Here is a 22,892-nt window from a genome sequence, read left to right on the forward strand (position 1 = left end):
CTTACATGAACTATTGTTGTCCAGAGTCCAGTCCTGCTGCCATGCAATGATTCTCTCCATTTCAACCATTTAACTACGTATGTGCAAAACACGAGGAACGGCATTATTTCCATCCTCAGCTAATTATGTCTGTAATTTAAATGAGATCATTACAGTAAATATTCCACTTTGCATGAACACAAGTCATTCTACCACCAGTACCACCACAGTAAATATTCTTCAAGTACTGCCAATACTTATTTCAGTCTCAATACAACCGTTTTTTTCAGTTGTTGACTCCTGAACTGAACAGTTTCAAGAACCAGAGTTCATTTGGTGCAAAGAGACGTACGAAGCCACGATTTCAGTGTTTTTGAATCATTCATTTTTGCCTCTGTTTATTATCTTGCTGTCACATTTCAACTCATAACTAATGTGTGCTAGAAACAGCAGAGGAGGCTGATAATGAAATTAAAGATTTCACTTATTTAAAATGATTTTTTAGTTTCAGCATTTAGAAATCGTGCTTCTAAATGTATTTATTCCATTATAAATTTATATATTTTAGAGGTTTCTCCAAATGGTGCTGGTCCATTTTTATGATTTCATATTATTTTTTATTCTCATCATATGTTTTTAAACCGTCAACACTTGTTTCACTTGCAGCGTTTGTTTGTTTTCAGTGCCAACATGTAAAAGTCAGTGTTCCAGCTCCACAGGTTGAGTGAGCTTGTTCTGACAGGGACCAGGAGGACACAGGACAGGTTTTATATTTAGACAAGCAGAGAGAAGGCGATAAGATTTCAGACTGTGGACAGCGCGCTCCTGAACAATCTCCTCCAGCCTGGAGGCGAGAGCCAAACGGACAGTACTTTAACTTCTGGGAGCATTTTTGTCTCTCCCCCTCTCTCTCCCGGATCTAGTCGGATCCAGTCTGAGTGAAGCGGACTTCTTGGTGCGAGATAATCGGTAGATGATGTGAGTTAATGAGGCGGAGATGCAGGGGGGACAAACTCAGACGCGCTCCGCTCCAGCCGACTACAGGTACGCGAGGAGTAAGCGAGAGGACAGAGGAGAAGACAGATTGAAGGAGGAAGTAACCGGAGCAGGAGGGAGATAAAGCAGACACACACTTCCCAGATTCTCGCTATGGACACGGGGCAGAGCGCACAGGTCGCCGACATGGGAGGTGAGCACTCCACCGGGGTGTGCGTCGTGGAGCGGGACAGGGACCGGGAGAGGGGTGAGGTGTCCAGCCCGAGCCCACCGACTAAGCAGCGCTCCCTGCGGGTGGTGTACGTCCTGAACGACGGGCTGAAGTCGGTGATGGCCAGCAGCCCGGAGTCCGGAGCGCTGCAGTGTCTGCAGAGAGCATGCGACTCCGAGAGCGCGCTGCTCACCACCGTCACCTTCGGAAGGCTGGACTTTGGAGAGACATCAGTGCTGGACAGCTTCTACGATGCAGGTGTGTGCATGACTTAGTCCAAGTCCAGAGACTAAAGGCTAGACCTGGAGTGTGTTTTAACAGCATGTAGGAAGTCCTGACTCTTTATACTCACATGCATGTTGTACATTTCACTCCACAACTGTTTACCTCTGGTATTTAAAGTATATTTTAATGCTGATACTTTGTTAGTTTCACTGAAGTAAAGTGTGTGTGTGCAGAGTATTTCTGCACTGGTATCACCACATGGAGAACACCTCTGCCATGACTGCATGGACAGTGTTTTGACAGTAAATCACCAAATTCCTGCTGAGAATGTGTCAAATTATCATCATATGTGTAATAAGTCCATGTTGTGATTACTATGATAGTGATATTTAATTATATACTGTTTGGAGTGTTGTGTTGTGGGCCATAAATCACACCTCTCTTCTGTACACTTCAGCTTCTAGTGAGTATTCTACAGAATATTGTTATTCAGTGAATCACGGTATGTTTGCAGTTTTTACAATTTCACAGTTATTTTCAGGAAAAAAGAAAGAAAGGCGAGGTGTGGTGGCGTGGATTGCGTGAGAGGAAGATAATGTGGTTGGAAAGAACGTTCACAGTCGATTCTCAGTTCCTCTTTTGTTCCCGTGAAGCCTTTGACTGCTGCCAGTGTTTGAGCAATTGAAATCACGCATTTAAATCAACCCACGGCATATTTATCAAGCATTTACATCAGGCAGTGTGTGTCAGAGAGTAAGTGAAAGCAAAACACCACACAATGAAAGGAGTTAATAATTACGTTTATCGAGCATTCACGTCAGTCAGTGTGTTAGAAGATCTACAGAAGTGTGTGTCAGAGAGTAGTGAAAACAGAAGTGATGTAATAAAACAAAACACCACATAATGAAAGGAGTTAATAATTACATTTATCAAGCACTAGACCACTCGCAGAGCTGTGGAGAGACAAGACTGGACAGGTCCCATATGGCCCGGTAGCCTCATCTCTTTATAATCAACACTGCCGTACTTCCATAGCACGGTGAAACATTAAGCCTGCATGAAGTCTGCTAAATCTTCCCCCCTCTTGAGTTGTCATTGATTGTTTCCCTTTTTTGTGAGTCGCATTGGATAAAAACGTCTAAATGACTAAATGTAAATATAGATCCTACTTTGTGACCCTTTGTGAAATGGTCGCAGTTCAGCGCCTAAAAGAATTCATTATTTTCAACATAAACCTTTTAGAGTGTCCTTTTTTATCGTGACCAGCCCGAGACTGCCACACCTGTCAGGTGGATGGGTTTTCATGCTCACTAAGACTGAGTCACTGAACCAAATTGGAGAAGCAAAAACTTTGAAGTTTCTTTTTTTACTTTAACTCATGAAAAATGAAAAATGCATCCACATATATGACCAAACACCTGCACAGGTAATCACAGTCCTGTCATTGTCGTATGGCTTTACTTTGCAAATGCTAGTATGCTTATGCACGACTCTGTCGTCAAATCAAGATATCCTCTAGTTGCACTGTCTTTTGAAAAACTCCTGCATCTTGCAGTAGGCAGAGCTCAACAGAACCTCATTCACGCACTGTTAGTGCAGTACTTGATTGTAGATTTTATGATAATTACCGTCTTGAGATGAGAGCTGCCTCAATAAAAAATGTGGTTCTTCATGCTTGTCTCTGAGGACTAGTCCATTCTTGTTTTCTTCATACAGAATCAAATAACTCGGTATGCTCGACGCCTCCATGCTGAGTGTTGTTTCTCTCCTCTGGAGTGTGCAGCTCCAGGGAAGGATTACATCCAACCCTCCTTTTAATCCTTGTACAATGCATCAGGGATTAAAGGGCTTCAAAACTACCAGGCAAACCCAATAAAAAGACAACTAGAACCTCCATGTTGTTCTTGATTTGTGTTTTTAGGAACTGACTTTTTGTTGGTTTTATTGTGCTTTAATAAGAAGAATGAGGTCTCACTCAAGGGCCTTGAATCCCAGGAAAGGTTGCTCCTGCACTACCTGCATGAGCTCTGAGACTTTTTTTGTGTTGCTGTTGTTGTTGTTGCGTATCCTCCAGCTGTCGAAATCTTCCTCTTCCTCCTTCCAGATATCGCGGTCGTCGACATGAGCGATGTGTTCAGGCAGCCCTCCTTGTTTTACCATCTGGGGGTGAGGGAGAGCTTCGACATGGCCAACAACGTCATCTTGTACCATGACACTGACCCTGACACTGCCCAGTCACTGAAGGTGCACACACACACACACACACACACACACACATTCAGTTCATAGATGCCATTCCTTCACACTTCCTTGGAACAAAGTGATCCGCTGAGTTATTTACAGATTAATGTGAGTGTGTGTGTGTGTGTGCATACTAGTCACTGTGTATGAGTGTGTGTGTGTGCATACTGGTTGTGTGTGTTGTACAGTCTGTCCTGCACTGTGCTGCCAGACAGAGACAGCTGTTCGGAGTAGACTCGTGGCAGTGAAATTCGAAAGCACATGACAATGTCTCGCTGTTGCTCTTCTTTCCAGTCTTCAAATCCAATCTCATGTTCTCTTTGTTTTATTCCCTTGCAGGACATGGTGGCACAGAAAAACACAGTAAGTTAAAACAAACGTGTAGTATCCGTTACGTCACCCACAGGTTTCTGAAGAGCTGTAGTAAAGCTCAGAGTGTTGTGGCACGGGGCGTCAGTCCTGCCAAATGAAGCCTGGTTGCACAAACAAGCCACCTGTAACTGCACCCACCTGTAATCAAAGCGTCCACGCTCTTAATCCTGCATAACTTTAAGCCTTAATATAATGTGAACAGGTGAGTTGTATATAAATTCACCCTCAGTACAGTTGTCATGAACGGGGAAATTAGCTACAGAGACCAAAACTGTTTTTTGTACCAGGCTGTAAACATGTTTATTTCTGCTGTGAAACATGGGGACTTATGGAGACTGACTCACTTCTGGAGCCAGCCTCAAGTGGATGTTTGAGGAACTGCAGTTTCTGGTACTTCGGCGTTGGCTTCACTTCACAGCCACAGAGGGTGCCGCTTTGTTTCAGAGTGATTTACATGCACATGCTGTCTCATGCTATTTGCGGAATAATATTCACGGTGTCCTTTCACACGGAAATGCATTCAGGAATGTGTATCTACGTCTCACCCTGTTTTCCCTCACGCGCACACACATGTAAAAACATGCATAGCAGCCTCCTAAAATAGACTGTTCCAATCACAGTAGCAAACTTCTAATGTATGTATTGTTTGTCTGTGTGTGTGTGAAGAAGGCCGCTCGGTCTCCAGGTTTTCCGTGGGTTCAGTTGCCTCCAGAGTACAGAGGCTCTGGACTGCTCAGTAAAGTAGGTACCATGCAGCGGCAGGTTATGTTGGGAGATTTTCTCACCAACTAATAAGAATAACAACAAACATGCTACGCTAAAAAAATACTGAACTCCTTAATAGGATGTTGTGAAAATAACAAAAGTTCTCTAACAGCATGTAACTCACAAAGCCAAAGCCAGTTAATAAACGAACATTAATAATAGTTATCAGACAGAATTAAGAAGCAGGATTATTATTGGATTTATGTCACAGTTTCAAAGTCATGATCTTCTTTTTTCTTGCAGTGCAACCAGGTGGGAACGCTGCACTGAAGCCAGCGTGTTATGACTCGTGATATTAGCAACTTTGCATACAGTCATCGTCATGTAGAAACACAGTGGGTTAGGAGTCATTCGTCCATTTGTAGGCCTTAAATTGTGTATTACTGCTCAGCCTCAAGTAATACTAGATTTTGGTCTTCTTGGGCAGCTACTCAGGTTGCAAAGGGAAAGTTTCCCACGGGAAGTTAAGCTCCTGAACTTTGGAAATATCCCAAATTGGAAACTCCATTATTTAATTATGGGAATTTATGGGAATTAACTGGAAACTGGGGGGTAATTTAAACCAACTGTATCATATCCAAACATTTTGTTTAGCTGAAATCCATTCAAAATAATACAAAATAAATAAATCCCAGTTTATACCCATTTATTCCCATTAAATTCCCATAAATGTTAATTCCATGGAAAGTTTCCAGCTTTGAAAATTCCCAGAATTTTGCAACCCTAATCACTGCTTCAAATAATACTAGATTTTGATCTTCTTGGGCTTCCATAGTGTCTTTTCTGATTAGCTTGTGGGCCCAGTGTGGCATTTAGCAGCTACAAATATTTCCCTCAGGAGTTGGTAGAGACCAAAAACAGAGCTAAAAGAGAGCATATTGGACTCCTCATGTGCTGCGTGTGTAAATATAAATCTTTTGGTCTGCTCTGAATAAGAAAATGGAAAATAACAAACAGTGAAGCAGTGTGTGTTCTGTCGTGTCATGCTGCTCTGGGTATTTACCAGCCATGGGGTCCTTATTACTTGTGCCAACTTTTGCTAATGATGTGGTCGTGACACTTCCAAACAGTCTCAGTGGTATACTGATCCTCTGCTCATGCTGATCCTCATTAATCACTGTGATCCCCACTCTCTCCACCCACGTCCTCCACTCCTCTTCTTGTCTTTCCCTGCCTGGACTCCTTTCACACCTGGCATGTGTGTTTATCTTAAATATAGCTGTATTATATCTACACCAAGCATTTAAAACCACCTCCGGTACTCATCTCCACTCTTTCTCCTTCCAGGCGTCCAGTGGTAACTACTACTTCATCCCCTACATAGTGACTCCTAACCACGAGTATATGTGCTGTGAGAGCGACGCTCAGCGCAGGGCCAGTGAGTACATGCAGCCCAGCTGGGACAACCTGCTGGGGCCACTCTGCGTCCCCCTGACTGACCGCTTCACCAGCCTGCTGAAGGACATCCACGTCACATCCTGGTGAGACGCACACGTGATCGTATCTTATTAAACTCAGGTGTAGTTGGGTATCTTGACATTACAAATCTGTGGATTTATTTCGTGAAAATTAGATAAATTTGGTTTCTGCAGAGTTCATTAAGTTAAATTTAAGACTCTTTAATACCACATCAGTTATCATACCATAGATTTAGTTTCCCAGTGGAATATAAGAATAATTCCTAATGATAATGAATTAAATTAATGAGTTCTGAACCTGGATAAGTGGTTGAAAGAGTTCAAAGTGTTGACTGAAGTGCTTGAAACTCATATGTGACAGAGTATTAGGGCCTCTTTGAAGAAAAATAATCTGATATTTTAAAAATAAAGACTTATTCTTTGGGAAAAAAGTCATAATGTTACAAGAATTAGGTTATAATTTGGAGAAAACTGGTGAAATGTTAGGAGAACGAGTTCTAATTTGACAAAAATCAAGAAAAATATGACTAAAAAGTATTTTCTGAGCTGACTTATCTCAAAGTTATCGTGATATCTTCATTTCACAGGAGACAAAAACAACATATGTCGGGAGACGTTCTTATCTACATCCTCCTGCTTTGTCTCTCGTCAGTACCGTACCATAATAATGGAGCTTTGTTTTAATTTTTATTGTCTGTTTGTCTTGTGCAGTGCTTCCTTTAAGGACACCCTGCTAAATGACATCAGGAAGGCCAGAGAAAAGTACCAGGGAGAGGAGCTGGCCAAGGAGCTTTCCCGCATCAAGCTCCGGATCGACAACACAGAGGTCCTCACCCAGGACATCGTCATGAACCTGCTGTTTTCTTACAGAGACATACAGGTACAAGCACACGACGTTGTCTTAATTTGGAGAAACTTTTTCTAAATGCATTGTATTCTCGTGAAACACGTGAAATCATTTTGTCTTATTTCACCACCAGGACTATGATGCCATGGTGAAGCTGGTGGAGACTCTGGAGATGCTGCCGACTTGCGACCTGGCCACCCAGCCCATGATCCAGTTCCACTACGCCTTCGCCCTCAACAGGTACAAGCTGCCTGGCTCCTGTTCTGGCACAACACTGGCTCTGCCCTCTGTCTGCATTGGCATCTTCGAGGAACTTCAGTTCTTGGCATAGGCTTCACTTCACAGTCGCTGAGTGTTACACACTTTCCCCGACCTCCTCATTTATTAATCTGTATGTGTGCAGGAGGAACAGCCCTGGCGACAGGGAGCAGGCTCTCCGAGTGATGCTGCAGGTGTTGCAGTCGTGTGAACATCCAGCCCCGGACATGTTCTGCCTCTGCGGACGGATATACAAGGACATCTTCCTGGACTCTGACTGCAAAGACACCAAAAACAGGGACAACGCTATACAGTGGTGAGAACACACACAGTGTCCTCTAATGCGTTTTCTGTGTTTCTCTTTCTTTAAGTACTTGTAGTTCTAGTCACAAGAACATATGCTGAATTTTGCATGGCTTTCTCATGAATATATCTCATCCATCCGGCTTAAAATGAAGAGTTAAGTACCCTTTCCATGTGCTATGAAAATTATGCAATCTCTATCTAATTATTTACATGCACGCCTCTGTTTGTCATGCCGACCCGCAGGTACAGGAAAGGTTTTGAGCTGCAGCCAACTCTCTACTCAGGTATCAACCTGGCTGTCCTCCTCATAGTTGCTGGCCAACAGTTTGAGAGCTCCATTGAACTGAGGAAAATAGGTAAGACGATCCTGAACCTGACACACGCGCTTTGATTGATTTTTAAGCCAGCACACAAGCCAGGACACGGGCAACTGAAAACTAAGCAGCGAATAAATGTGAATAAAACAACTTGAGCTAGGCCACACAAAGAAGTCAGCCGGCTGAACTTCAGCTGAACTGTAGTGCACTAAATTACATAAATGATATATTTACAACTAAAGCAGGCTAAAATGAAGAATTCAGAATACAGTGTATACAATGTTTTTTCACTTGCTATCCAATGTTTTAGGTGTGAGGTTGAACAGTCTGCTGGGACGCAAAGGTTCCCTGGAGAAAATGAATAACTACTGGGACGTGGGCCAGTTCTTCACCGTCAGCATGCTGGCTAACGACATCCCTAAAGCGACTCAGGCTGCAGAGAAACTCTTCAAACTCAAGCCGCCTCTTTGGTAAAGACGTTCACTCTGCTAATGTTTCCTTTCAGTGACACAGAAATAGCCGACAGCTTAAAGGAAATTGAGATGTATTCTGTTTTCCAGTTCCTCTAGTTTCCGTGTTTTGTGTTCAATTGGACGGAGACAGTGATTCTGGTTTGTGTTTTTCTTCCAGGTATTTGCGGTCGGTGGTGCAGAACCTGCAGCTGATCCAGAGGTTCAAGAAGCAGACGGTGGAACATTCTCCTCAGCGGGAGAGACTCAACTTCTGGATGGACATCATTGTGGAGGCCACGCAGCGCACCACCAACCGACTGCGGTTTCCGGTACAAACGCACAAATACAGAAATACACAAACATGCTCTGTCAGATATCCACACGTGCTGATATGTCTGTTAATCTTCTTTTCTCTTTTTCGTCACAGGTGCTGATTCTAGAGCCGACTAAGGTTTACCAACCCTCCTATGTGTCCATTAACAACGAGGCTGAAGAGAAGAACGTCTCTATCTGGCATGTTTCTCCTGCCGAAACGGTGAGAATCGTGGACAGTGTATCCGTGACATCAAGAGCTGCTCTGAAGCTCAAAATCTGCTGCCATGTTTGTAGTCCTGCCACCCGGCTAATCGCAAAATCGGGAAAGATGTGGAACGCTGGTGGACCTGACACGGTGCTCAAATAAACCATCTGTAACGGCACCCACCTGGACATTTCCCCACGTCTTCCTCTTTACCACAACATTTCATTGCATTGACAATTGAACTGTAGTAGAGTTAAAGTTTCACAAAAACGTTTTTACTCTTGGCTGAGGTAGAGAAGTTGGTGCATTGATAAAAGCAAATGTGACAAAATGCAAAAGTACATGAAACATACGACTTCAACGTCACTCAACCTTCCACAACGTGAAGAGATGAAACTAACAAAAACATCAGATCAGTGTGGAGCAATCACTTTTCTATCGTTTGAGGTTTGACTGTTGCTCTTTGAATCATTTCAGTGATCTTTTTCTTCTGCAATTGTTTGATTATTTTTGTCAAAAAGAGTCTGAGTCTTAATGTTCTGACCCTGGTTGAACGTATGCAGAAATGTGAACGATGTGAACGATTAAAAACTTTCATTCACTTTCATTACAGAAAGGGATCCATGAGTGGAACTTCAATGCAATGTCCATCAAAGGCATTAGGTATGAAGAAACGATTGCAGAAGTTTGTCAAAGCTGTTTTCACTTGTACAGTAAAAGTATTTGGATAGTTTAAAAGTAATATATAGAGAATAAGAATAAAAAATGTATTTTTATCCTCCTGTCTGCAGTATCAGTAAGTTCGACGAGCGCTGCTGCTTCCTCTACGTCCACGATAACTCGGATGATTTCCAGATCTACTTCTCCACTGAGGAACAGTGTGGTCGGTGAGGACACACACCTCTAGATGTGTCTGTGTAGGTGTGTGTGTTTGTAAGCGTTTGTGTTCGTACAGTACGTATGTGGGATTGTATTGCATTACACGATGTGATGGCCTTAAAGTGGAAATAATAATGTTTGAATGTTCGGCGTCTGGTTTTACATTCTGTGTTTCAGGTTCTGCTCCATGGTGAAAGAGATGATATCTGATGGGACGGGGAATGCTGTGGAGCTGGAGGGGGAGGGAGATGGAGATACGTTGGAGGTCAGGGAGGGCGTGTTGGCGTAAATGTACATTATTTTACAGTTGATGATTGCTGATTAAGAATATGTGTGTGTTACAGTATGAGTATGACACCAATGAGACAGGGGACAGGGTGGTGTTAGGACGGGGCACCTATGGAGTGGTGTATGCTGGGAGAGACCTCAGCAACCAGGTCCGAATCGCCATCAAAGAGATCCCAGAGAGAGACAGCAGGTAGGTCAGCGTTCACCATGTTCTGTGTTCAAAAAGTTGTAGGCAATATGTTTTACTTAATAATTTGGCACTTTCAGACCTGCACAGTGCACTGGAGGCAAGAAAAGCACCACACACAGGCCAGCATTGGTTCAAACGAGTTGAACTTTAACCAAGTTGAACTTTGGCCATAGCGAATGTCATTGTGTCTGGAGTTTCCAGAGAGAGTTGCTTCCCTAAATCAAATAAAGAGAACAGGGCCTCAGAAATGAACCCTAACTTCTTGGCTTCAACACAGTGAAAGGAATGTTTTGGCAGCAGTTTAAAGAGTAACTCAAGACTAGATGTTTTGATTGTGGGAAAAGGGATACTAAATGTTATATTCTGTGTGTTGGATGTTTTTCTCTCACTGTCAATTAGGTACTCCCAGCCCCTTCATGAAGAAATCGCCCTTCACAAGTACCTGAAGCACAGGAACATTGTTCAGTATTTGGGCTCCGTTTCCGAGAACGGATACATCAAGATCTTCATGGAACAAGTGCCTGGAGGTGTGTTTGTACAAGAGAGAAAGATCGTAAACAATTACACTGATGTGTGAACTAGATGTAGGTGGTCCTGGATAGAGAGACAGAAAGATTCTGAGAAAAATACCAAAACAAATCAAAAGCACTTTGCAGGTTCTTGTTAAAGGAATTAAATCAGCTCAGATCTGTTCCAGAGATCGATGCTTGTGACCTCTCGGTTACTGGGCGGTCTCTCTAACTGCTTGGTCATCTTCCCGTTTCATGATAGGTTTTGGACACTCCTTCTCTCCTTTCTCCAGGAAGCCTGTCTGCGTTGCTGAGGTCAAAATGGGGCCCGCTGAAGGAGGCGACTATAATCTTCTACACAAGACAGATCCTGGAGGGGCTGCGGTACCTGCACGAGAACCAGATCGTCCACCGAGATATTAAGGTACACGGAAAGCGTGTCGAACGAGACCTTCTTACAGCACGATCTGTGATTCGATAAAGTGTAACATCACCCCGTGTGTCTGTTTCTCCATTAGGGTGATAATGTGTTGGTGAACACCTACAGTGGTGTCTTGAAGATCTCAGACTTTGGTACCTCTAAGCGGTTGGCAGGAGTCAACCCCTGCACGGAGACATTCACTGGTAACTTGTTTTGACTTCTTCCTACAAGAAATTCTTGTGTTGTCCTGATAATAGTAGACATAAATAGACACGGGCGTTGAAAGTGTTTGAATTTGATGTTAAAGAAAGAAAACCCTGAGAAATGGATTTTCTCTAGAAGTTCCTTGAATCTGTGGTAAGGTTTTGATGAATGACGGTACATCCACAGGGTTTCAACGTACGTAACAATGGAAATGTTTTAACTACGAAACCAAAAGCAGAGCGCTATTTGCCTTGTTTGCCTATTTGTCCAGCTGGTGGACATATACAGAAACATATGGCAGACCTCAGAATCACACCGTAACAATCAGGAATCACTCCACTCTGGCAGCATCAGACGCAGGAACGCGTTTCATTTCATGCAAAATTACTAAACACCCCTATATACCTGGAAAATACCTTTAAAAAAATGACTTTTTGTTATTTTTGGATCAGATACTGGCGTATAGATGACACATGTGTAAAAACATGTGTTAATGCTGTAAAATATGAAGTTTTAAGACAAAGTATAAACATCAAAACTATAAAATCTTTAATTTTTTCAACATAAAAGGGACATTCAACTAAATGATCACAAACATGCCGAAAACCAAAACGTTAATCTGCTCCAGTGACGGCTTAGAGAGAAATAAACTGCACACATCACACGACAGTAATTCATAAATGGAGTCATAGAAATGCTGCCAACTATGAGTGTATGAGTGTAAATATCAAATGACCCTCAAAATGTCAAGAGCCACTATCAGCCTCTATGGAAACACTCGGACACACGAGCCTCTACGAACGCGCTCGCACGCGAACGTACACATTCATTGGCCATCTGGACTTCTCCGGCAGCCAGCGAAGTGTGTAATTAGATTAGCTAATCAAGCAGAGGCAGAAGGCTGTTTACCTTTCATTAGCAGGTGTGTGTGTGTTTGTGTGTCCTTATCAGTTTCTCCTCTGCTGCTTCTCCGTCCTCTGACTCTGTCTTTTTATAGCTCTCTCTGTCTGACACTGTTGACATCAGCATTTAGAGCAGACCCACAAATGCCCAACCTGTTTCAGAATTACAGACCGTGGACAAAATGCTTAAAGATAAGATTAAAAAAATAAATAGTGAATTCTTCTGAACTCACTTTTTGGGATTAGAAGTACTCTAAAAGGTCTGTGTTCAGAAGTAAACCACATCAACTCATTACATATTCAACCTACAGTTGTAATAAACTTTTAGACAAGCTCCAGTTTTCACCATCTGTCCAGAAACCTCAATTTAAACGTCTAGTTGAACAAATATTTGCTGACACTGAAGCTAAATGACTTGATTGCCTCCACTTATCTATCTTATCTGTGCGCAGGTACTCTGCAGTACATGGCTCCAGAAATCATTGATAAGGGCCCTCGAGGTTACGGGGCCCCCGCTGACATTTGGTCCCTGGGATGCACCATTATTGAAATGGCCACTGGGAAACCTCCTTTCCATGAGCTGGGAGAACCACAGGCAGCAATGTTTAAAGTAGGTTTCGTGTACATGTGTTTGTTTCTTGGGATGATCGTGGAAGCTGCAGACATGCTCAGTTTTTGTGTGTTTTATGTCACAGGTGGGGATGTTTAAGATCCACCCAGAGATCCCGGAGTCCTTGTCACTGGAGGCCAAGTCCTTCATCTTGCGCTGCTTTGAGCCGGACCCTCACAAGAGAGCCATCGCCTCGGACCTCCTCAGAGACACTTTTGTCCGACACAATAAGGGCAAGAAGAGCAAGATCGCCTTCAAACCATCAGGTTAACACGCACGTACACGAACATGTATTTGAACAGGTATGATCCATCAGGACCTACATAGTGAAGTGTCCATATAGTAACGTCTCGGGGATGGTTCTATGGGATGTTCCCAGAGATAGATAGACAACTTGTTTTTGGAAAGACATAGTGCCACAACAATAGCAACACTGACACATATTATAAGAGAACATCTAGAGGCGGGAGACTGTACATTTGCTGTGTTTAATCCTAGAAAGAGTTCATTCAGGGGGAATCAGTTGAAATAAATGTTTTCAGGAAATTCGTTTATTTGGGAAAAAAAGTTGAAAAGATTCATTTTGACAAGACAATTTGGGGCGGCTGTGGCTCAGGAGGTAGAGCGGGTTGTCCGTTAATCAGATGAAGCTGATCCCGCCATCGGTGTGTGAATGCGTATGAATGGTTAGCTCCTAAAACTGGTGAGCAGTTGGCATGGCAGCTAATGCCATCAGTGTTTGAATGGGTGAATATGTAGTGTAAATGCGTACAGTCCATTTATCTGGAAACTGATGGTGGGGAAGAAGAAGAAGAACATTAAGACCAGCTGGAAGTGATCTCTGATAATGATAGGGATCTAATTGGAGGGTCAAATCAGACGGTTAGCGCTGACGACAACTGGTGAATGGGGTGGAAAAATTCGAAAGAGGATGAGATGAAATGGGTTCAACAGGTTTTACTGCTCGACAGCAACAAGAAGAGGAAAAACCTACATATATGAATCTGGTCTTTGTTAATCAGATCGTTTGTGGGAAAACCTCTCAGTACATTTACTCCCTTCCTTCTCTGCAGATTACATCCACAACGTCTCCCTGCCTGTGCAGCTGCAGTGCGAGGCCGCCGGCAGCAGCAGCAGCGAACACGGCTCCGTGAGCCCCGACTGCGACTCCAAGCACGACGTTTTCTTCCAGAAGAAGAAAAGCTCCGGCTCCGAGAACCTCCTCAAACCCACCAACTCCAACTACCTGAGGTGCGTTTGAGAGCAGATAGTGAGAGTCAAGTTTGTAGTTTTGACTGAACTTCGGAGGTGGAGCTCTGATTTCTTAATTATCTCTGAATCTGGGTAAATGGGCATGCTTATTCTGAATGCAAAAACAATGTATCACATACAGTGTTGAAACTATGTGTTACTGGTGACGCTGACAGTACAGACCATGTGAAAAGATGTGAATGTGTGTGTGAGTGTTTGGGTGGCAGGTGGTCTTATTGTGCTCGCAGCGCGCTCTGCTGACTTTTACAGCGGCGATATAATGAGCTCTGATAATTTTACGAGCTTCAGCTGGCGGCTGAGCACACACACACACACACACACACACACATGCACCGTTGCACGCACATCTGCACGTGCACGGGGCACATGTGTACGCATACGTACGTGCACGTCGCACACCGCGCTGACTCATGCTGTCTCTGCACTTTCCTTGGGCACACACAGTAGCCAGGAGAGGCTTGTATCTGTAAATAAACTGACCGGCGCGTCACACGGTTGTAAATCTTATTTTATATTGCGGTGAGATCACTGTGTGTGTGTGTGTGTGTGTGTGTGTTGCAGTGTTCCAGATGAGGGTTCGGCATCAGAAGACCGCAATGCCCCCCCGTCCCCGGATGACAGGGACAGCGGCCTGTTCCTGCTGAAGAAGGACAGCGAGAGACGGGCCATTCTGTTTAAGGTCCTCAATGACGACCAGGAAAAGGTCATCTCCAACCTCAAGGAGAACCACATCCAGGTGTGTTTGTATGTTTGTGATGAAGGCATCTGTTCACCAACACCACAAACACCAACATGTTGTCCTGGTTGTATGTTTATTTCCTGTCTTTGTCCGTTTCTGTGTCACCTGTGTGGATTAGTAGTTTAGTTCTTCACTTGTCGGCGGTCTGCATCTGTCTCCAGGTCCTGTGCCGTTTGGTCTTTGTGCTTCTTCTTGCCTTCCTGCTCCTTGTGTGTCTCGATTCTGTATTTCTATTTGTTGGACAACATTTATTCGGATTTTTCATGGACTATTTGAGTGTTTTTTTTGTCATTTCGTGTTCACGTAAGTTATTAAAGTTAAACCTTTTGTTCACTCTGTCTGCATTTGGGTTCACTTCCTGAACTAAAGTGTGATTGTAAAGATGCTATAATCTACATAATAACCACTTATTGAAATAATGATGTCATTACAAAAGGTGCTATTTATAAAAAACGTATGGAAACTTTTAGTGCACGTCCTCCATTTATCTCAGTATTAAAGGTCCAGTGTGTAGGATTTAGTGCCGTCTCTCCTACAGGAGAAACTACAGTCACTGAGAAATGCATGAAAAACACAAACCAGTGTTAAGTTTGTATGTTCTGGGCAACTGAAAGAAACACGGCGGACTCCGTGCACGAGGACCTGTGGTGTCCATAGATAAAGGGCAAGAAAAAATCATAATTATTGAATCTTACACACTGGACCTTTAAGAAGGATCTCAGCAAAGAGAGCAGTTTGTAAAATATAACATAACACATTAGTCCACACCTGAGTCCACTTCCACATGTAAGAAAAAGAGCCTGTCTGCCTATGTATCTGTTCTGACCACTAGGGGGCGTAAGAAGCCTGCAAATAAGGGTTTTAAAGAGCCTGAGTTCATAGAGTCTTTAGTGTTTCAGCTCCTTAAATCTGACAAATCTTCATAGAGTCTTTAGTGTTTCAGCTCCTTAAATCTGACAAATCTGTATCTCTAATAGACTATTGAGCTCAGAAAGCTTCTGAATTTAAATACATATGTGTGTATTTTGTGTGTGTGTGTGTGTGTGTGTGTGTGTGTGTGCGTGCAGGGCAGTGAAGAGCTCCAGCTCTCCGTCGAACACATCAAGCAGATCATCTGCATCCTCCGAGACTTCATCCATTCCCCAGAGAGGCGCGTCATGGCGGCCACCATCTCCAAGCTCAAGCTGGACCTGGACTTTGACTCCACCTCCATCAACCAGATACAACTGGTGCTCTTTGGCTTCCAGGACTCGGTCAGCACGCACACACACACACACACACACACACACTCCGTACTACTTACTTTTTAATCGACCGATTTGTCGGAGCTTGGAGTTGGTTGTCATGATTACAGATCCTGATTTCAGTATTCAGTCAACTCTTTTGTGTGTGTGATGTGATGATGTTCAGGTCAACAAAGTCCTGAGGAACCATCACATCAAACCCCACTGGATGTTTGCGATGGATAACATCATCCGCCGAGCTGTGCAGGCCGCCATCACCATCCTCATACCAGGTGGGTGGGTCAGGTGGCTGCAGCCTGGCCTGAGCTTTAGTGGACTCGCTGCAGTTTTGAATCTCTTTCTGTCCTCTGTCTGCATTTTAATACATAAAAAATATGGATATTTTTAAAAACTGCACCTTCACCCAAAGTTCTAGTTCTACATGTTCTGGACTCGACCTATGACCTTCGTGCTGTCGCCCCACAGAGCTGCAGACCCACTTCGGCCCGGCGTCAGAGTGCGAGGGAGCAGAGAAGGAAGACGAAGTGGATGAAGAGGAAGCAGAGTTCGGTCCCGTTTTAGCTCCTCACACCGACGACCCCGGTACGACAGCCGACCCCACCCACTCCACGGCCATCACGTTAAACCCCGCCCATTCCCAGGAGCATCAGCGCTCGCATCATCAGCTGGGCGCACAGCTGGGCCGGCTCAAACAGGAGACAAACAGGTAAATGGAAAACACCCACAGACAAACGTAAATAGATTAATCCGAGGACACATGGAAAACATTGCTCCTGGCACGTTCACATCATGGGAATGAAAGGAGGAAGTAAAAGCACCTGCATGTACAGACACATGCCTCTGCATCCCACAGAATGAAAATATTCAACGGAAAACTTCCACACTTTACGTGACCTCGTCCATGTTTTCCAAAGAAATCTAAATGCTACTTATGTCATATGTTTTTTTAACCATGTTTTTAACCGAGTCTTGCTGATGTTACATCTTCATCGACAGCTGCATAAACATAGAGATTATGACGTCGATGCCCTGAAACTTGAACCCTTTGAAACGTCTCAGCAACGACAGAAACTTTCTCCGTTTCTTTTGATAAAACTGTTGATTCTAAAGATCGTTCATGGAGCCTTGAGCCTTTGGTGACCCCCTGATTTTTCCTGTAGCACCATCATCAGATTGACATCTACTGTATGAACTGCCATGAAATCTGGTGCCCAGAGGATTAATTGTAGTGACCCTGGACTCTAGTGCCACCACGAGGTTCACGTTTGTGGAACATCTACAGCGTTTAACGCCGTGTAATGCCTCAGAAACCAACAGCATACCATCATCCATAGTAGTTTACAGATATGTCAGCGATATATGCTCACTTCATGAGCACTTGGCCTAAGTACAGCCTCACAGAGATTCAAGCACGAGTGGAAAACAATCCGACATGCATATTAGAAATAGTTTAGAGAGCATAGCAAAGTCTTTCCTGATACCAAACCAGGCATTCTCGGAATGTGTTTTGTACTAAACATAAATCAAAGTAGAGATTGTTTTTGATTGTTTTGTGCAGTGGAGTTTGTATTTGAAGGTTTTCCATAATCTGTTCACTTTTGTAGAACTTTGTCGTCAGTATGTCAGCTACATTTGAAGCCCTCTCTTGCTCGTGCCTTACACTCACATATTCACATTTCTCCCGAAAAGGCTTTCAGCTAGAATTCACCAGTGTTACTCATTAACACTTTCTAGCTCAGGGTTTGGGTCTTTCCAACCTGTTTGCAGTATGTTTACATGCTGGGTGGCTGTAGGTCTGCACAGAAGTCGCATTTCTTGGTTTTATTTCTATTCATGAGAGGAAAGATACTATTGTTTATCTTTATCCTCTTGAACTCTATCAGGTCACGCCTGTCATTAGTTGTTGTTCACTTGTCATACATTGCTGTTTAAAAAAGAACAGTGAGTTCTTTGTCTCTTCCTAGATGTGCAAGATCAGTTCAGCTTTTTCTTGTTTTTTTTTATCTGGAAGAACAGTTCAGTATGAACTTGCAAACTGTGAGAAAGCTTAGTGATGACGAATAGATGATGAGTGATTCAAAGAGGGGATTTTTCTTTTATGTCCTCAGGCAAGCTACTTTTGAACGGTGACTTAAAGTCTGTAAAGGCAATTCTGAGATTTCTTTCAAAACACAATAAATGGAATGTTGGACGTAGTTGCTTAAAACCTGTGAAAAGACTTTAAACAATACATTACTTAAATGTGGAATTAGAGGTTCAAATAGTTTTTCACCAGTTTTCAGTCCGGGAAGTGTTTTTCAACAGAAGTACATTCATTACACCTAATATTAACCCGTAGAGAAGAACCATATTGTTCAGAACACTTCAACTTCAAACCCCTGCCTCTATCCTATCCGCTTTTTATGATATTTCCAGTTATATCGCATGCTCCAGTTAAGTACATGGCACAAAATGTATATTTTTGTACATCATATTAGTCTGTTGCTCTCTGACGCCTTCGAAAGCTGGAACATTGTTTTCCATCCGTCGTCAGAATTGCGTCACTTTTTCCCCCCTCTATATTTGCATACATGTATTTTGGATTTACCATTAAGGTGCCGATCCGCCGATAAACAGGACTGTTTGTGAGACAGCTGTAAATGAAATAAAGTTTTGCATCTCCTGTAATATTATGTTTCAATATCAGGCTGCTACGTAGTCACATTCATGTATGTAGTGTGCGGATACATTCATGATTAGTTACTATAAAATATAATATAACATAAGCTATAATATAACATATATAAGTTAGTAAGTGGGGGTGAAGTGAATGCTTTAAAAACACTAAAATTCTGGCTCCAAATGGGAAATATTAGGCAGATCAGGACTGTACCTCTAAGTAGCTCTGACTTAGCTGAATACGTTTGGCCTATGCTGTCTGTCATAATGGTACTATTCGGAATATTTTCTGAGGTGCTACGCGGTGTAAGGAGTTTGGTCTAACGGACGTCACTGTCGCTGCAGGCTGCTGGAGGAGCTGCTGCAGAAGGAGAAGGAGTACCAGCAGGTCCTGAAGGCCACGCTGCAGCAGAGAGCACACGACCTGGAGCTGGTCAAAGTCCGACACAGACCAGCAGGTAAACTCACTGACTGATCGAAGTGATGTGGTTATTTTTTATGTTTGTGCTTCTTTAACTCTTTTTTTTTTTTTTTTTTGGGTACAGACATTTCACCTCCCTCCATCTTCCACATCCCAGCTGACCACGAGCCAGACAAGCAGCTCACTGATTGGCTGAAAGAGCAGGGGGCGGACGCTGACACCATAGATAAGGTTGAACATCTGTCTGTAGCTGCTTCTTCTTCTTCTATGGTCACATTATGTTGTGTAGACTGAAACTGACAGCTGATGGTGTGTGTGTTGTTTTCTAGTTTGTGCTGGAGGAATACTCACTGACCGACATTCTCAGTGACGTAACCAAAGATGACCTCCGCTGTCTACGTATACGGTATCTACTTTCTCTCATGGACTTTGAGGCACGATGTTCTCAGGGTTTCAGTCTGTCTCGCTGCATCGTCAGCAGCACTTTTATGGTGGCACGCTTTGGCAAAGCCACAGATGTGTAACGGTTTGTGTCTAGAATTCAGGACAAGAAACTAAAAAAATGCTAACTTGGCATGATGCGCATCAGTAACTCAACTAGTAGAGCATGCATGTATCAAGGCTGAAGTCCGTACCGCTGAGAACTTGGTTTGATTCCAGCCTGGGTCCTTTGGTGCATGCCGTTCCCTCTTTCTCTCACCTTAACATCCGTCTCTCCGGCTGTCAGCAATAACTCAAAATAAAGTAAATAAACTGAAAGGAGCTCCCTGCAGTCATTCACAGAAAGAGAATATGAATGATCGCCGCTGTCGTTATGCAAATATTAGCAGTCGGTTCACGAGATAAAGAGTAGGTGGCGGCAAATCAGTGACGAAAAACCAGAAGAAGAATGCAACAAGTTGACGTGCAAGACGCTGATGGTGCAGCATTGTACCTCTTTTATGCGTTGCACTGTTCAGTTGGTTCTTGGCTGAAAATATTTTTCAGTGGCACAAAGTTCCATGTGTTTTCAGTCTGTTGCACACGTCACAACACAATTTCACCGTCTGATAATCACCAAATCTGTGATGACGAGGTCGAGATTCAGCCTCGTTGACCTTTTCATGAACGCGATGAAGTCGTTTAGTAGCTGAAGCAGGTCTTTCTTTCAAAGTTTTTTTCTGTTTTACTCCACAAAAAAGTTCATCCTGACTAACCTTTCTTCCCCTCAGGGGTGGAGTCCTCTGCCGCATCTGGCGGGCCATCCAGCGGCACCGAGAGCGAGAGAGGCTGAGGGGGGATGATGAACGCTCGGAGGATGATGCATGATGTGATGCATGGACTACAACTGTGGAGGACTCTTTGTTTTTGCAGAAACACACACACACACACACATCTGCGCACTACCAGCCCTGCATGGCCATGTGTCCTCTCTCTCTCTCTCTCTCTCTGTCCACAGTGCCTTCTTCATGTTGTACTCTCTGCGTTGTATGTCCAGGACTGACTGAATCTTACACTTGACTCCATACAGCGTCACACTTGACCAGACCAAAGCGCTTTCGTGCAGGCACTACTGTATGTGTCTGTACGTGCATTTAAATGTGTATGTGTGCCACGATGTGTTTGTGCTTGAGAATTCTGCAAAGGAAAAATGCATCCCAGCAAACATGGAAACAGTTTTTTAAAGCGATACTCCGCCCAGAATCTTTCTTTTTAGTATGAAAACTCCCCCGTTCAGACTGAAGAAGTGAGTGGTTGTTGCAGGATTTCTCAGGAAATATATATCCATAAAACTTTTTCTCAAACTCTTCCTCTAGCATAATCTGCTGAGCGGTGTCCATACAAATATACTTAGTCATTTTCTCACCTCAGAACTGCTCTATCCTTCCTCATACTGAGCATTCAGATGAACAACAGGGAGTGTTTTTTATTGCAGGTGTAGCCCGACAAGTTTCTAATATAGAAACCAAACACAGGCCCTGTTTCTCTGCAGAGACGCAATCTGCAAAACCAGCTCGCTGTCTGTAACGCCAGATAGAAATTGTACGTTAATCAGCCAGAATACGGCAAACCACTTTTATAATCTCGGATATCTGTCCGTCTTCCTGTTAGGACCGTCCCTGATTTTTTACATTTTTTTCAGTCAAACAAGAAAAAGCTGTTTGAGTTTCAGGTTGAATACTCTCAGCATTAACTGGATAATTATATCAAAACTGTGCAATTCAAATCTTCTGCATAAGACTGAAGATCTTTGCTGTAAGTCTTGTTGGATACAACTTAAACTTAATGATGCCTTAAATTTTGTAATGTAACGCAGCCATACTGAGACGTTTCACTGCCAACACATCACTGCCTTGTATGTTATTTATTAGTTGTGTAAAATTTCCTTTACATTCACGATGAAGTGACATTTCCTCTCTGTGTGTATATCTTTATTTAAATGTTTTTTTTTTTATTCCGACTGTTATATGTATGTGCTCGTCTGTTTCATTATTGCTTTACATCTTCAATAAACCTGGAAATGATGAAATTAACTGCCCGCGCTGCTTTGATGTCAACTCTTAGTAGTCAGGTATTTGCAGGCGAAATATGAAACAGCTTTCTCAACTTGTGAGGTCATTTTTCATGTCCTTACACACATCTGCACCTACCTTTTAAAACTATCAGGGACAATAGAGACTTTCAAATAGTCTTTCAGAGATATTTATGACCCTTAGAGTAACCTTAGACATTAGCGTCATGCTGATAGTTTTTATAAGGATCTCAAGTTACCGCTGTTCTTTACCAGGCTGTATTCTTCTTTAGTGTTGAAGCGTGTTCTACATTCCTTCCATCTGTGACCTATTCACCTTTTGCATGCCTGAAACCTGTTTTGGCCTCATACCTGCTTGTGTCACTTCCTCTCTTAGTTCTTTGGATCTTATTGCCTCATCTGACTGCCAGTCAACTGTGAATGGTATTGATGTGAACCACCTGTTGAGTCAACCTACAGGGTTCATTGTTACTGTGTGTCCTAACAGTTAGGCTTCAAATGCTTACTAACACTGTAGCTGATGATGATGATTTATGAGTTTTTCAGCCATGTTAGCGGCTGGGTGAGGCAATATTTAGGCACAGCCTTGACCTAAATTCTAATGTCATGCTCACATGCTTGTTGTGACAATGTTATCTGATGTTATGCATGCTAAAATTAGCCACTAATTTGCATGAGCACCAAACAAAGTACAGCAGAGGGTGTTGGGAAAGTCCGTTTTGCAGGTGTTTGGTCATAAACCAAAGACTTGGACAAAGAGATCATCAAAATTCTGATAATTTATACCAAAAACCTTGAGACGTGAATGAGTTTGAATCATTAAACCTGAAGATAATCAGTGCAATATATTTGGAGACATTCACTCAAAACCACAATGATGGTGCTAAATGAAAAATCAGAGGGCACCAAAGTCATTAGGACTCATCCTCCCACCCAAGTTTCATTGCAATCCATCTGATAGTTGTTGAGCTATTTCAGTCAGTGCAAAACCTGATGAACAATCAACGTTACATTTCAATGGTGAGCAACGTTGATTCAATGACAGTTTCGGTGATTAAAGCTCACTGGATTGCACCATTCATCTATTTATAACCTTTTTTTCCTTAGTATCATTTGTCAATAATAATTCTATTGCT

The 22,892-nt window shown here is 43.0% G+C and overlaps 1 protein-coding gene across 1 annotated transcript; it reads left to right on the forward strand.

The window, feature by feature from the left end:
• Positions 1-658: 658 nt before the first annotated feature.
• Positions 659-21,757, forward strand: map3k15 (mitogen-activated protein kinase kinase kinase 15). The gene is made up of 29 exons (XM_027274433.1): positions 659-1,444; positions 3,516-3,655; positions 3,992-4,015; positions 6,077-6,270; positions 6,919-7,087; positions 7,188-7,294; positions 7,458-7,628; positions 7,862-7,974; positions 8,246-8,405; positions 8,566-8,716; positions 8,815-8,922; positions 9,521-9,570; positions 9,699-9,794; positions 9,964-10,051; positions 10,131-10,264; positions 10,664-10,791; positions 11,067-11,197; positions 11,292-11,397; positions 12,753-12,910; positions 12,996-13,176; positions 13,984-14,161; positions 14,744-14,918; positions 15,989-16,174; positions 16,332-16,437; positions 16,631-16,871; positions 19,169-19,281; positions 19,369-19,475; positions 19,574-19,650; positions 20,456-21,757. Exons 1-29 carry the CDS (start codon positions 1,129-1,131, stop codon positions 20,550-20,552), a joined length of 4,005 nt encoding a protein of 1,334 aa, XP_027130234.1. The 5' UTR covers positions 659-1,128; the 3' UTR covers positions 20,553-21,757.
• Positions 21,758-22,892: the final 1,135 nt, after the last annotated feature.

Source organism: Larimichthys crocea, chromosome XXIII (assembly GCF_000972845.2).
Source record: "Larimichthys crocea isolate SSNF chromosome XXIII, L_crocea_2.0, whole genome shotgun sequence".
Taxonomy (NCBI): Eukaryota; Metazoa; Chordata; class Actinopteri; family Sciaenidae; genus Larimichthys; species Larimichthys crocea.

Coding starts and splice junctions, on each gene's coding strand:
- map3k15 (XM_027274433.1), top strand. CDS start 1,129: ATGGACACGGGGCAGAGCGCACAGGTCGCCGACATGGGAGGTGAGCAC. Junction 11,198..11,291: donor TCGTCCACCGAGATATTAAG/GTACACGGAAAG, acceptor TTTCTCCATTAG/GGTGATAATGTGTTGGTGAA. Junction 16,872..19,168: donor CTCAAACAGGAGACAAACAG/GTAAATGGAAAA, acceptor CTGTCGCTGCAG/GCTGCTGGAGGAGCTGCTGC.